The sequence below is a fragment of the Chrysemys picta genome, chromosome 3 (genome assembly GCF_011386835.1).
Source record: "Chrysemys picta bellii isolate R12L10 chromosome 3, ASM1138683v2, whole genome shotgun sequence".
Lineage (NCBI taxonomy): Eukaryota > Metazoa > Chordata > Testudines > Emydidae > Chrysemys > Chrysemys picta.
In genome coordinates, this window is record NC_088793.1 from 5,366,621 (window position 1) to 5,379,170 (window position 12,550).

At 48.4% G+C, this 12,550-nt stretch overlaps 1 protein-coding gene across 8 annotated transcripts in view; it reads right to left on the reverse strand.

Annotated features, from left to right (window-relative positions):
* Positions 1-12,550, reverse strand: part of LOC101940868 (otoferlin) — a 201,331-nt gene that overhangs the window by 139,930 nt on the left and 48,851 nt on the right. For all 8 annotated transcript variants that reach the window (XM_065587421.1, XM_065587420.1, XM_065587417.1 and 5 more), the window contains exon 3: positions 6,710-6,798. In XM_065587421.1, the coding sequence (XP_065443493.1) occupies positions 6,710-6,798 (89 nt within the window). The remainder of the gene's footprint in view (positions 1-6,709; positions 6,799-12,550) is intronic.

The following is a 12,550-nucleotide window of genomic DNA, read 5'->3' on the forward strand; positions in this document are numbered from 1 at the left end:
ATAAGGTGGGTGCATAACTGGCTGGATAACCGTACTCAGAGAGTAGTTATTAATGGTTCCCAATCCTGCTGGAAAGGCATAACAAGTGGGGTTCTGCAGGGGTCTGTTTTGGGACCGGCTCTGTTCAATATCTTCATTAACGACTTAGATATTGGCATAGAAAGTACGCTTATTAAGTTTGCAGATGATACCAAACTGGGAGGGATTGCAACTGCTTTGGAGGACAGGGTCATAATTCAAAATGATCTGGACAAATTGGAGAAATGGTCTGAGTTAAACAGGATGAAGTTTAACAAAGACAAATGCAAAGTGCTCCGCTTAGGAAGGAAAAATCAGTTTCACACATACAGAATGAGAAGAGACTGTCTAGAAAGGAGTACGGCAGAAACAGATCTAGGGGTTATAGTGGACCACAAGCTAAATATGAGTCAACAGTGTGATGCTGTTGCAAAAAAAGCAAATGTGATTCTGGGATGCATTAACAGGTGTGTTGTGATTAAGACACAAGAAGTCATTCTTCCACTCTACTCTGCGCTGGTTAGGCCTCAGCTGGAGTATTGTGTCCAGTTCTGGGCGCCGCATTTCAAGAAAGATGTGGAGAAATTGGAGAGGGTCCAGAGAAGAGCAACAAGAATAATTAGAGATCTAGAGAACATGACCTATGAAGGAAGGCTGATAGAATTGGGTTTGTTTAGTTTGGAAAAGAGAAGACTGAGAAGGGACATGACAGCAGTTTTCAGGTATCTAAAAGAGTGTCATAAGGAGGGGGGAGAAAACTTGTTCACCTTAGCCTCTAAGGATAGAACAAGAAGCAATGGGCTTAAACTGCAGCAAGGGAAGTTTAGGTTGGACATTAGGAAAAAGTTCCTAACTGTCAGGGTGGTTAAACACTGGAATAAATTGCCTAGGGAGGTTGTGGAATCTCCATCTCTGGAGATATTTAAGAGTAGGTTAGATAAATGTCTATCAGGGATGATTTAGTCAATATTTGGTCCTGCCATTAGGCCAGGAGACTGGACTCGATGACCTCTCGAGGTCCCTTCCAGTCCTAGAATCTATGAATCTATGAATCTGCTCTAGTTCAAACAGGAACTAATTCAGGGAAGTCCTATGACTGTGTTATCCAGGAGGTCAGACTAGATGACCACAGTGGTCCCTTGGAATCTCTGAATCCATGAATATTTAAAAACAGCAAGCAGAATGACCCAGGTAATTATAGACTGGTCACCCTAATATCCATCTCAGGGAAAATAATGATAAAGTTAATAGGGGATTTGATTAATAAAGTATTAAAGGAAAGGAATATAATTCATGCCAGTCAATGTGGTTTTTTTTGCGGGGGGGAGAGAGAAGTCCTGTCAAACAAGCCTGATTTCATTCGTCGATGAGATTGCAAGTTTGGTTGATAGAGGTAACAACACAGAATAAGAACCAACAGCTGGAAGCTGAAGCCAGACAAATTCAGATTAGAAATAAGGGCTTGTCTACACTCTGGAGCACACCTACGGCCCCAAATCTATGTGTACAGCCCCATAGCTGTGCTGTGGTCGTCTCCAGATGTAGACACTTACTACGGCAATGGGAGAGGTCTTTCCTTCACTGTAGGAATCCACCTCCCGGAGCCAAGGTAGACATGGCCATGGAAGCATTCGGCTGTCAACCCTAGCTGCATCTACACGAGCGGTTAGGTCCACAGAGCTACAGTGCTCACTGGTGGGAATTTTTTCACACCCCTGCACACGGTAGCTATGTCAAGCTATGTTTTAAGGGCAGAGCAGGCCTGAGGCGCATGTTTAACTGTGAGGGTGATGGGAGTGGTGGATTCTCCATCCCTTGATGTCGTCTTCCGGTCCAGACTGGCTGCCCTTCTGGAAGATGCCTTAGCCAAACACAAAAATGCCGGGGGAACTGGGTGAAGTTTAAAGGCCTGTGATGCACACAGGAATTCAGACCAGATGATCCAAAGGTCCCTGCTGGCCTCCCACGCTCTGAGCATAGTTCCGGGGTTTCGTCAGACCGACAGAAATTCCCGTTGGTGCCCATTGCAAACGGCTTCTGCGCAGCCCTTTGCTGAACCCACGGTGACCTCGGGAGGAGTGTGAGGCAGAGGATCGGAATATCCTGAACCCTGCCTGAAAGCTGATGTAAATGGGAGACGTTTCGCTGGAGTCCAAACAGCTACACCAATTTGGACCTACTGAGGATCTGGCCCTGTTTATGCCGAGCGCAGTCGATCCAGGACCATGCTTTAGCCAACTGGCGAGGCTAGCGATCTGCTTTATTCTGGAGAAAGGGGACGAGCTTGGTTTACAGGTCTTTGACGCCGCAATGAGCGTGAAGCAATGAGACGATCGGGCTGAAAAGTGGTAGCCAGCACTGGAGCTCTAACTCCTGGCTCCACGCTCTGGGAGTGGATCCTTCTTCCTTCCCTGTGGAGCAGCAAACCCTGGTAGAGGCTTCTAAGCTGGCTCCTTGTCCCCATTTCCAGCGGCTCATACAGACATTCACATAGACTTACCAGTTCGTTCCTTAGCGGGTGAGCAAATGGTGAGTCTTTGAAGAAATGCTGCATTGTTGGCTGGGCAATTTGCGGTGCAATGATTCTTTGAGGGACGCAGTGATAGATATTTGCTCTTTATTCTCCATACTTGGAGGCAATTTTTGACACGGACCAACTGCCTGAGAACTGGTGTGTGGGCTGAGATGTCTAGGAAAGGGGATTGCCTCTGTTCTAGGATTGGTTCACGTGTGTACATAAAGCAAATCACACTTGGATTATACCCAGGCTCCATGTCAAATGACTTCTCCTCCAATGGGAAAGCTGACCGGCAAAGCCCTGGAAACAGGCTAGTGCTTGGTACAGGGGCAATTCTGGTGCCAGAAGTGGGATATTGGTGCCGGAAGTGGTCACACCAATATCTGTGTTCATTGCAAACAGTCAGTCCATTGCAATACTTTGTCCATTTATGGCCCCTTTCATCGCTGAATCTCACAGCATTTTACTGACATTAATTCTCACAGCATCCTCATGAGTTGTAGATACCGTATTATCTCCCCTGTTTTACAGATGGGGAAGTCAAGGCATAGAGAGGCAAGCTGACTTGCCCCCGGGTCCCACAGCAGGTCAACAGAACTATGATCTCCTGACTCCTAATCCCCAGACCTGAGGGCAAGAAATGCAGTAGCAGAGAGCACTGTTCATTGGCACCAGAGACAGGCTGAAGGGGAAATAAAAGGAGGCACTAGGTCAGCTATTTCGGGGCAATGGAGCTATGCAGATTTACGCTCGAGAGGGAGTGTGGTGCAGACGCAGCGCTGGTCACTAAGGTGACGTCTGCTCCGGTCGGTGAACACAGACTAGCTTTGAACGCGGAAGTTTGCACTGAAGTTAGCAGCGCAGCGGTGGCGATATCTGGGGGCCATTCCAGGATGTACCTACGGTCTCAGAGGGGACTGTACTCGAGGCGGCTCGAAAATGAGACTTGTCGTCAAGGCAGCATGTCTCTGGCTGAGATACTTACCCGGCCTTTATTACCAAAGTACCATCCTTCCTCTCTGCATCAGCCTTGCAAGTAACCCCCTCCCCCCACCACACAACACACCTTCCATCTCCAACAGGCTGGGATAGCTTCAGGCGCTCCCAGAGCTGTGGGGGGGCTCTGCCCTCAGGACAGCGACTGAATAAATATGCTCAACTGAACAGAGCCGGCACTCAGCATAATAGCTTAGAGCCCCGAGCAGCTCCAGCCCGCCCCCCCCTATTAATTATTAGTATGTGCTATGTAGGGGGGCCCAAAATATTCCTGCTTAGGGCTAGCACTGCCTCTGCTCAAGTCAAACTCTCGTGGGATTGCACAAAACTCTCAATGAACCTGAGTCACAGTCAGGTCCAGTTTGATATTTGAAAGCAATTCATATTTAGCAGCCCGGCCCCAGGAACCATCTGTCTGTATCGTCACTTGAAACAAGTGTAAACGCTCCCAGCTGGGGGCTCTGAAGACCCAGACTGGGGGAGACCCTGCGTCACACACTGGCTTTTAGACCTTTAGTCTCTGTAACTCTTGCCTGCGTTAGGGTAGCTACTAGGAGCCCCCGCTGAGATCTGGGCCCCACTGCGCTAGGGGCTGCACAAACACAAAGTGAGAGCCACTCCCTGCCCCAAAGAGCTTCCAGCCCAAATAAACAAATCAAAGGGCACACGAGGAAACAAAGGCATGGACAGATGCAACCAACCCACAGTCACCCAGCAGGTCAATGGCTCTTCACTCCCAGTCCAGGGCTCTGCCCATGAGTTCAGATGTCTCCAGTCAGTGGCTGCCCCAGGGACTGTAACAACCTGTTGCTTTCCCACATTTCCCAGAGCTCTCTATTAGCTCACGCAGTAAGGGCAGCATTTGTTGTGCTAAAAATCTTGGGTTCAGTACCCGCTTGTGGTGCCTATATGTGTAGGTGACCTTGTTCTCTAGGCTTTGCTTCCCCTGCTGCAGACTCTCGTATAACTCCGGGAATGGCGGTGTGCTTAAATAACGCTGACGTTCTAGTTGTGGTGCAGAGCTGTACGTAGCAGGTTGGGGTGTTCTTTGGCCAGGACGCTGCCTAACAGGCATGGCATCTCGTCTGGGTTTGTTCATCCTTGGGGTCGGGTGCTGATCTTTGGTGTGTCGTTTGGGCTGGGAGGTGAGCTGCTGCCCAGCTCTTTCCTCCGACACATTTAGTGCATGCGAAATCCACGTACCCCCAGTTATCATCCAAAGAGCAGCTCCCCCCCTGCTCCTAACACAAATATCACACCTGTGTAACATGCTGGCTGGGTGCCTGTTCCCGGGCCACTGCAAATAACAGCCTACAGCTACCGGCTAATGGAATTACTCTTTTAGCTCCAGTATGGATAACCCGTCGGGGCAGGTTGTTGACTTATATATATATATATATATATATATATATATAAAGCATTAAAGATACATTTAAGTATTAATATAGCAGTTATATAGCCCAGATTAGCCTGTACCTTTGTTATAATCCTGTTCATTTATGCTAAGCATCCCATAATACCTTGCAATAGTTTCGGTAAGATTTGATTTAAGAGACTGGAAAGTTTTCAGTAGCAGGATATATGATTGTTTCCTTGTAGCAACAGAAAGCGAATTACCCTCGCAAGCCTGACATAGGCCTAGGAGGTGTCTTCATGCCCCTTGGCATGTGGAATGCATGTACCCGGAACAAAGCTAAGGGTGCATCATGGTGCCAGATAAAACAAGATACAAAGCTAATTGGTTATGCCTAGCTTCCAGTGACGTCTGCGGTACCTTTTACTGGTAAACATGGATGGTATATAAGGATGGCTTTCGAGGTGTAACTTTGGGAGCACACCTTCTGCATAAGGTGAATGTGACATCACTGCACAGGAGACCGGTATGATATAGAATCTTTTTCGTGCCCGCCATGGGTTATTTGGTCTCTCGAGTATATTTCATAACAAACCAAAGTGCGGCCGAGCAATTGACTATCCAATTTGTCAGCCAGGTCGACTCATTACACCTAGTTTGTGCTTGGACAGTTACAGATGAAAAGCCATCACTGGAAGCCTACTAGATAGTAAGCCTTTGTTCTTACACTGAACTAGCTGGCTAACGCTAGGTGGGAGTATGACCAGCGTTGTTAAATGCCACGTAGTATGTGCTGCTAATTACGGCTAGTGGCCAGATTCAGTTTGGCCTCTGCTGGTGCATGAGCCAAAAGGCAATATCCTCTCTCCCCATGTGCTAAAGGTACATCCACATTCGGGAGGACAGCCCTGCACTTCATCGCTGGGAGGGCACTGGGACACCAGTAACTGGCAAAGGCTGAGAACTGGGAGGCCAGTTAAAGGATTAGCAGAGATGAGTGAGGAGGAAAGATTAAAGGAATTTAATACGTACAAGCTGGAGAAAAGGGACACAGGGGAGCGATAGGATACGAGGGAGCAAAGGGCTGGAAGCAGTAACAGAGCCGACCAGAAGGGGAAGGGCATTGATCACGCCTGAGGCTGGGACCCACGAGCGATGGATTCAGACCAGCTGGATCCAGGTTAGAAAACAGTTTCCGAAGTTGGGCTGGCCGAGCCCAGTCAACTGCCTCCCAGCTTAGCAATAGCAAAACGGGGGCTCAGTCTAATGCCGCTGTTTTATTCCGTTTCTCATGTCAGTGCCCATCCCTGTGGTGTCGGATCCCCATTAGCTGGGCAGAGCTAAGCGAGAGTGAATTCCTTCCACGCGCATGGGAATGGCAACACGTAAGTCCCACTTCAGGGGAGTGGGTGGGTCAAAAGGTGATTTTACAGCCATTCTGTGGGGTTCAGCCCAACGCACGTAGAGAACCACCTTTGTAAAACACCCCTATTTTGTCCGGTTATTAACTGCCTGTCAGTATAAGCAGTATGAGGATTGTAGGACTGCAGATCTGTCTCTCCCCTCCCTCAGTAGTGGGTATAATGTTTGCAAAATTTAGCTCTGATTTCCAGGCCATGGACTCAGCTTGGTTCAAATTCAGGTAGTAAAGATTCTGGTGGGCTTGGCTTGCTTGTCGCCTTGGAGGATCTATTAACCCCTCTCTCTCTTTCTCCAGCCTCCAGACAAAACCAGGACACCAGCTAGCGGGGGGCTGGCCTATTCCACACCGCATGGGACTGGCCCCACCACCGGTGGTGGGGAAGAGGAGGACTCGTTCTCACCTGTTGGTGAAGACTTTGCTGTAGTTGAACACCTGGATCTCCAGCATCTCGTTGCCGTCGATATTGCTGGCAATCGGCCACCGGAAGGTCTGCGGGAAAACAACGGAAGGAGAAAGTTAGGGTTGTCCTGGGGTTTGTTCCAGGGGAGAGGTTACATCGGTGGGTTTTTTGCACCCATAGGAATCAGAGCCTCAGCTGGTGGAAATCAGCAAAACTTCCTTTATTGTATTACCCGTGTTACAGTCACTCCCAAAGGCTGCTGCTGAGATCAGTGCCTGGCATCGTACATAGAAAGTCCCTGCCCTGAATAGCGAAGGGCAGACAAAGGGTGAGTGGAGACAGAGGCGGAAATGACTTGGAGATGTTGGGAACCGTTAGGAAAGGGATAGACAATAAGACAGAAAATATCACATTGCCACTATATAAATTGATAGTACGCCCACAGCTTGAATACTGCATGCATATGTGGTCACCCCATCTCAAAAAGGATATAGGGGAACTGGAATAGCTTCAGAGAAGGGCAACATTGATGACCTAGGGTATGGAACGGCTTCCATACGAGGAGAGACTAAAAAGATCAGGGCTGTTCAGCTTAGAAAAGAGACGACTAAGGGGTGATATTGTAACTGTCTATAAAATCATGAGTGGTGTGGAGAAAGTTAGTATAGAAGTGTTATGTGCCGTTTCCTACAGGACAAAAAACAGGGGTCACCCAATGACATTAATAGGCGGGAGATTTACAACAAACAAAAGGAAGTATTTCTTCACACAATGCACAGTCAACCCGTGGAACTCATTGCCAGGGGATGTTGTGAAGGCCAAAAGTATAACTAGGTTCAAAAAAAAATTAGATACATTCATGGAGTACAGGTTCATCAACGTCTACTAGCCAGGATGGGCAGGGATGCAACCCCCTGCTTGAGATCACCCTACAACTCTGACTACTAGATGCTGGGAGGGGAAGGCAGAGGTGGATCCTTCCAAAACTGCCCTGTTCTTTATACTCCCCCTGAAGCTGTGCTACTGGCCATTGTCAGAAGACAAGACACTAGGCCAGATGGACCTTGGGTCTGACCCACTATGGCAGCTCCTCTGTTCTTACAGCCAAAGTCACGTGGCAAGTAAGTAGCAAAGCAAGGCACTGAACCTAGATCTCTAGAACACCAGGCCAGCATCCTGCCCACTGGGCCACAAGCCCTCTGCGTCAGCCCCTAGGTCGTCTTTACCTGTTCCTGGCAAAGAAGATGGCTTTATTTTCTCCTATATGATGTCACTACATTTCCAAGCAAGTTTAATGGGGGAGAGTGACCCAAGACAGACAGGCCAAAAGGGGTATCCACTTGCAGTCCCCGTGAGGAAGTGAACGAGGGGCTCTTTCAACAGGAGCTGCAGTGAAAACACAGGCCTAGCGCTGATAAGGTTTCATTGTCAGTCCTCGGACTAGCATAAGAACATAAGAGCGGCCAGACTGGGTCAGACCAAAGGGCCATCTAGCCCAGTATCCTGTCTACCGACAGTGACCAGTGCCAGGTGCCCCAGAGGCAATGAACGGAACAGGGAATCATCAAGTGATCCATCCCCTGTCGCCCATTCCCAGCTTCTAGCAAACAAATTCTACTTTTATTGTTTTTCGCAAGCCAAGCAATCAGCCTGCTGGGACAGCTCACACAAGGAAGTTAAGAACGTTATCCAATTGTCCAAAACATAATCCTCTCGTGCCCGTTGGGAGCAGAGGAAACCTTATTACCGAACTGCAAACAATTCATTACAGGAAGGCAGCCGCAGCGAGCGAGTCAGAACAATGCTGAGTGCGAAGGCAATATCCCCAGCTGCTGAAATATCCCCGCCGATCTCTGGCTTTATTGGAGGAACACAACAATAATTATGTTCAAAGGGGTGAAAGGCGGGGGTGGGGGGGTCATCAAGACATCATCCAATGTTTGGAAGCTCCTGGAGACGGGCCTGATGGGTCTATTTCCCCTAACTAACACGAACACTAATACACACAGCAATTTCTGTAAACTTTCCTGCAGAGCTGTTATTGCAGCATGGAGGAAAGGAACAAATTGGGTTCTGATTCCCACTAAGTGAGAGGAACTGGGGAAGTGAAAGAGCATTTCATTTGTACAGGATTTATATTTCTAGGTAATGCTTTTTCATTGCCTGGGAATGTATCCCCGTCATAAAGTGTTTGACTGAATTTGGAAATGATACCACCTATGGGCTTGAATATTTTATAGACACACGCACACGAGAGTCACTAGATCGTTGGCTCTGCTCCAGTTGCTTTGTATTACAGTAGAACCTCAGCGTTACGAACACCTCGGGAATGGGGATTGTTCGTAACTCCAAAATGTTCGTAACTGTGAACCAAACGTTACGGTTGTTCTTTCCAAAGTTTATAACCGAACATTGACTGAATACAGCTTTGAAGCTTCATCATATGGACCCACGGAAAGGAGGCCCTTGAAGAATTCCACCTGGATTTCAACAATTTCCACCCCACCATCAACCTCAGCCTGGACCAGTCCACACAAGAGATCCACTTCCTGGTCACTACAGTGCAAATAAGTGATGGTCACATAAACACCACCCTGTACCGGAAACCTACTGACCGCTATACGTACCTACATGCCTCCAGCTTCCATCCAGGACACATCACACGATCTATTGTCTACAGCCAAGCCCTAAGATACAACCGAATTTGCTCCAACCCCTCAGACAGAGAGAAACACCTACAAGATCTTTATCGAGCATTCTTAAAACTACAATACCCACCTGGGGAAGTGAGGAAACAGATTGACAGAGCGAGACGGGTACCCAGAAGTCATCTACTACAGGATAGGCCCAACAAGGAAAATAACAGAACACCACTGGCCATCACGTACAGCCCCCAGCTAAAACCTTTCCAGCACATCATCAATGATCCACAACCCATCCTGGAAAACGATCCCTCACTCTCACAGACCTTGGGGGGCAGGCCAGTCCTCGCTTACAGACAGCCTCCCAACCTGAAGCAGATACTCACCAGCAACTACACACGCCACACCACACCACAGAAACACTAACCCAGGAACCAATCCCTGTAACAAACCCCATTGCCTTCTCTGTCCCCATATCTACTCTAGCGACACCATCAGAGGCTCATTCACCTGCACATCTACCAATGTGATATATGCCATCAGGTGCCAGCAATGCCCCTCTGCCATGTACATTGGCCAAACCGGACAGTCCCTACATAAAAGAATACATGGACACAAATCGGAAATCAGGAATGGTAACATACAAAAGCCAGTAGGAGAACATTTCAATCTCCCTGGACACTCAATAACAGATTTAAAAGTAGCCATCCTTCAACAAAAAAACTTCAAAAACAGACTTCAAAGAGAAACTGCAGAGCTACAATTCATTTGCAAACTTAACACCATTAATTTGGGCTTGAATAGGGACTGGGAGTGGCTGGCTCACTACAAAAGCAATTTTCCCTCTCTTGGTATTGACACCTCCTCATCGATTGTTGGGAGTGGACCACATCCACCCTGACTGAATTGGCCTTGTTAACACTGGTTCTCCACTTGTGAGGTAACTCCCTTCTCTTCGTGTGTCAGTATATTTATGCCTGTATCTGTAATTTTCACTCCATGCATCTGAAGAAGTGGGTTTTTTACCCACGAAAGCTTATGCCCAAATAAATCTGTTAGTCTTTAAGGTGCCACCGGACTCCTCATTGTTTCAGCTGAACATGAACTTCCAATGGCGTGCTGTAGGTAAGGGCGCACACGTGAGCCTTGGGTGTATAAACAGGGAAATATCAAGTAGGAGTAAAGAGACGTTATCATCCCTGTATACAGTGTTAGCGAGACTGATACTGGAGACTGCGTCCTGTTCTGGTGATGCTGAAAAACCGGAAAGGGTTCAGAAAGAGCTACAAGAATGGTGTGAGGTCTGGAAATTATAAGTTATAGCGAGAGGCTCAGAGAAGCTCAATCTATTTATGGCACCTTAGAGACTAACAAATTTATTAGAGCATAAGCTTTCGTGGACTACAGCCCACTTCTTCGGATGCTACTCTGAAACCTGTCATTATGCAAGGCACTGCATTTAGCCGTATGGAGTGGAAATCAATCTATTTAGTTTATCCAAGAGAAGGTTAGGATGAGACTTGACCAGTCTGTAATTAGCTGGAACCAGGTAGGTGACTAGCAATCCCAAACTCCCATTACTCACCATATGTTCCATTACGCTGAAATCATGCAACCTTGGCCTGAGAACCTGTCATCTCTTCGCAGCTTGGGCCTGTGCCATGACTGGGAAGCAGACCTCCAAGGCAAACCAAACAGGGCGGTAAAAAATGGTAATTCAGTAGGTGACCAGAACTGAACCAATTCCCTCTCACAGCCCTAGGAGGCGCGATGCTGCTCCCTTTCCGATGGGATTTAAAATGCAGATTCACAGTCACTGGTGTCCCCATAATGCTTTCTACAGGAACCTGGTAGTGTCCTATTGCCAAAACCCAGTTTGAGTTCTGCTGTCCCACTCCCTGCCTGCAGTGTCAGCTGGATATGGGACTTCCCTTCCTGTTCTGCACTGCAGCAGGACATTGCTGCTGCATTCCACCCCAGAGCCAGCTGCATTTCAAAGGTGGATGAAACGATTCCTCCGTGTAGGAATCATTTGCCGGCTTCTTCCCTAGGAAAGGCTCTATGCGAGTGCCAGGGTTCACTGTTATTTTTACAGAGCCTGACCATTTGCTGCTTTCCCAGGCCCAGAACCTCCAAGGGTTTCGCATGCTGAGAGCAAGAACCTTCCTTCCATAACCAGCCTGCACTCTGGGGACGAGCCGGCTGGGTTCTGCTTGACTCCTCTCCGCCTTCCCTGCTGCTTTGGGCCTCCTTGTCACTCTAATGAAGCCGTAACTTGGCCATCTGCACCACTCTCCGTCCCCTTGGCGATTGCTAGACCATGCCATTGACCCGCCCCTGCCTGAGGAAGAGAACAAACCACAACACGGTCATTAACGGCTCCTTATTTGCACTAAATCTCTACCAGAAACAAGAGGTTCTGAGACACGGCAAAAAGCTGAAAGCACAGACTAGCCAGAATGCCAAAGCGGAGCTCTGCCAGCTGAGCCACACAGGCGAGGGACCAAGTTTAGCTACTTACAGCTTGCAGGCTTCCCCTGGGTCTCACGAGGGAAACTACAGCTGGACCCAAGCTCTGGATTCTGGTGTCCCCCAGGTTCACGGATGCTTGGGCTGAGCCCACAGCTGCCGGGAAGGATCGCCGAGGGAGGGCGTCTGATTTCCGAGAGCGCGGTGAAAATGTTACAAATAGAGGTGACTGGAATTCCCCCCCCCCCGAGAACTGCAGTGTTAACCAACAAGAAGTCAGTTTGTCCACGTTTGTAGTTGAAATCTGAACACTGAAACTTTTTGGCTGATGACCAATTGGGAAGAAGGGGGCATTGGCTGAAATTGACCAATTTGGGGGTGTTGGATTATTTGAGGAAAACAATGACAATTTCCCTTGGAAAGCAGGCACTTTCCCTGGATTTCTGCGTTCAGCGGAACCCCCAACTTTCCACTGAAAAACAGTTTTGATGAGACATTTGGACCAGCTTCCCTTACAAGCCTTTCCTTTCAAACAGTGTGGCAGCCGGTGGGCAGGGGCAGGCTTGGCTTCCTCGGGAGGAGAAGCAACAGGAACATCCCCGTGGGCTGGGAAGGTGCATGCCCATCTTCCTCTAGGGCACCGCTGTGACCGTCAGACCCACACAGTCCATAGAGGATACATAGCCCCTTTTCACAACTGCATCACATCGAGGACTCCTATTCAATTTGT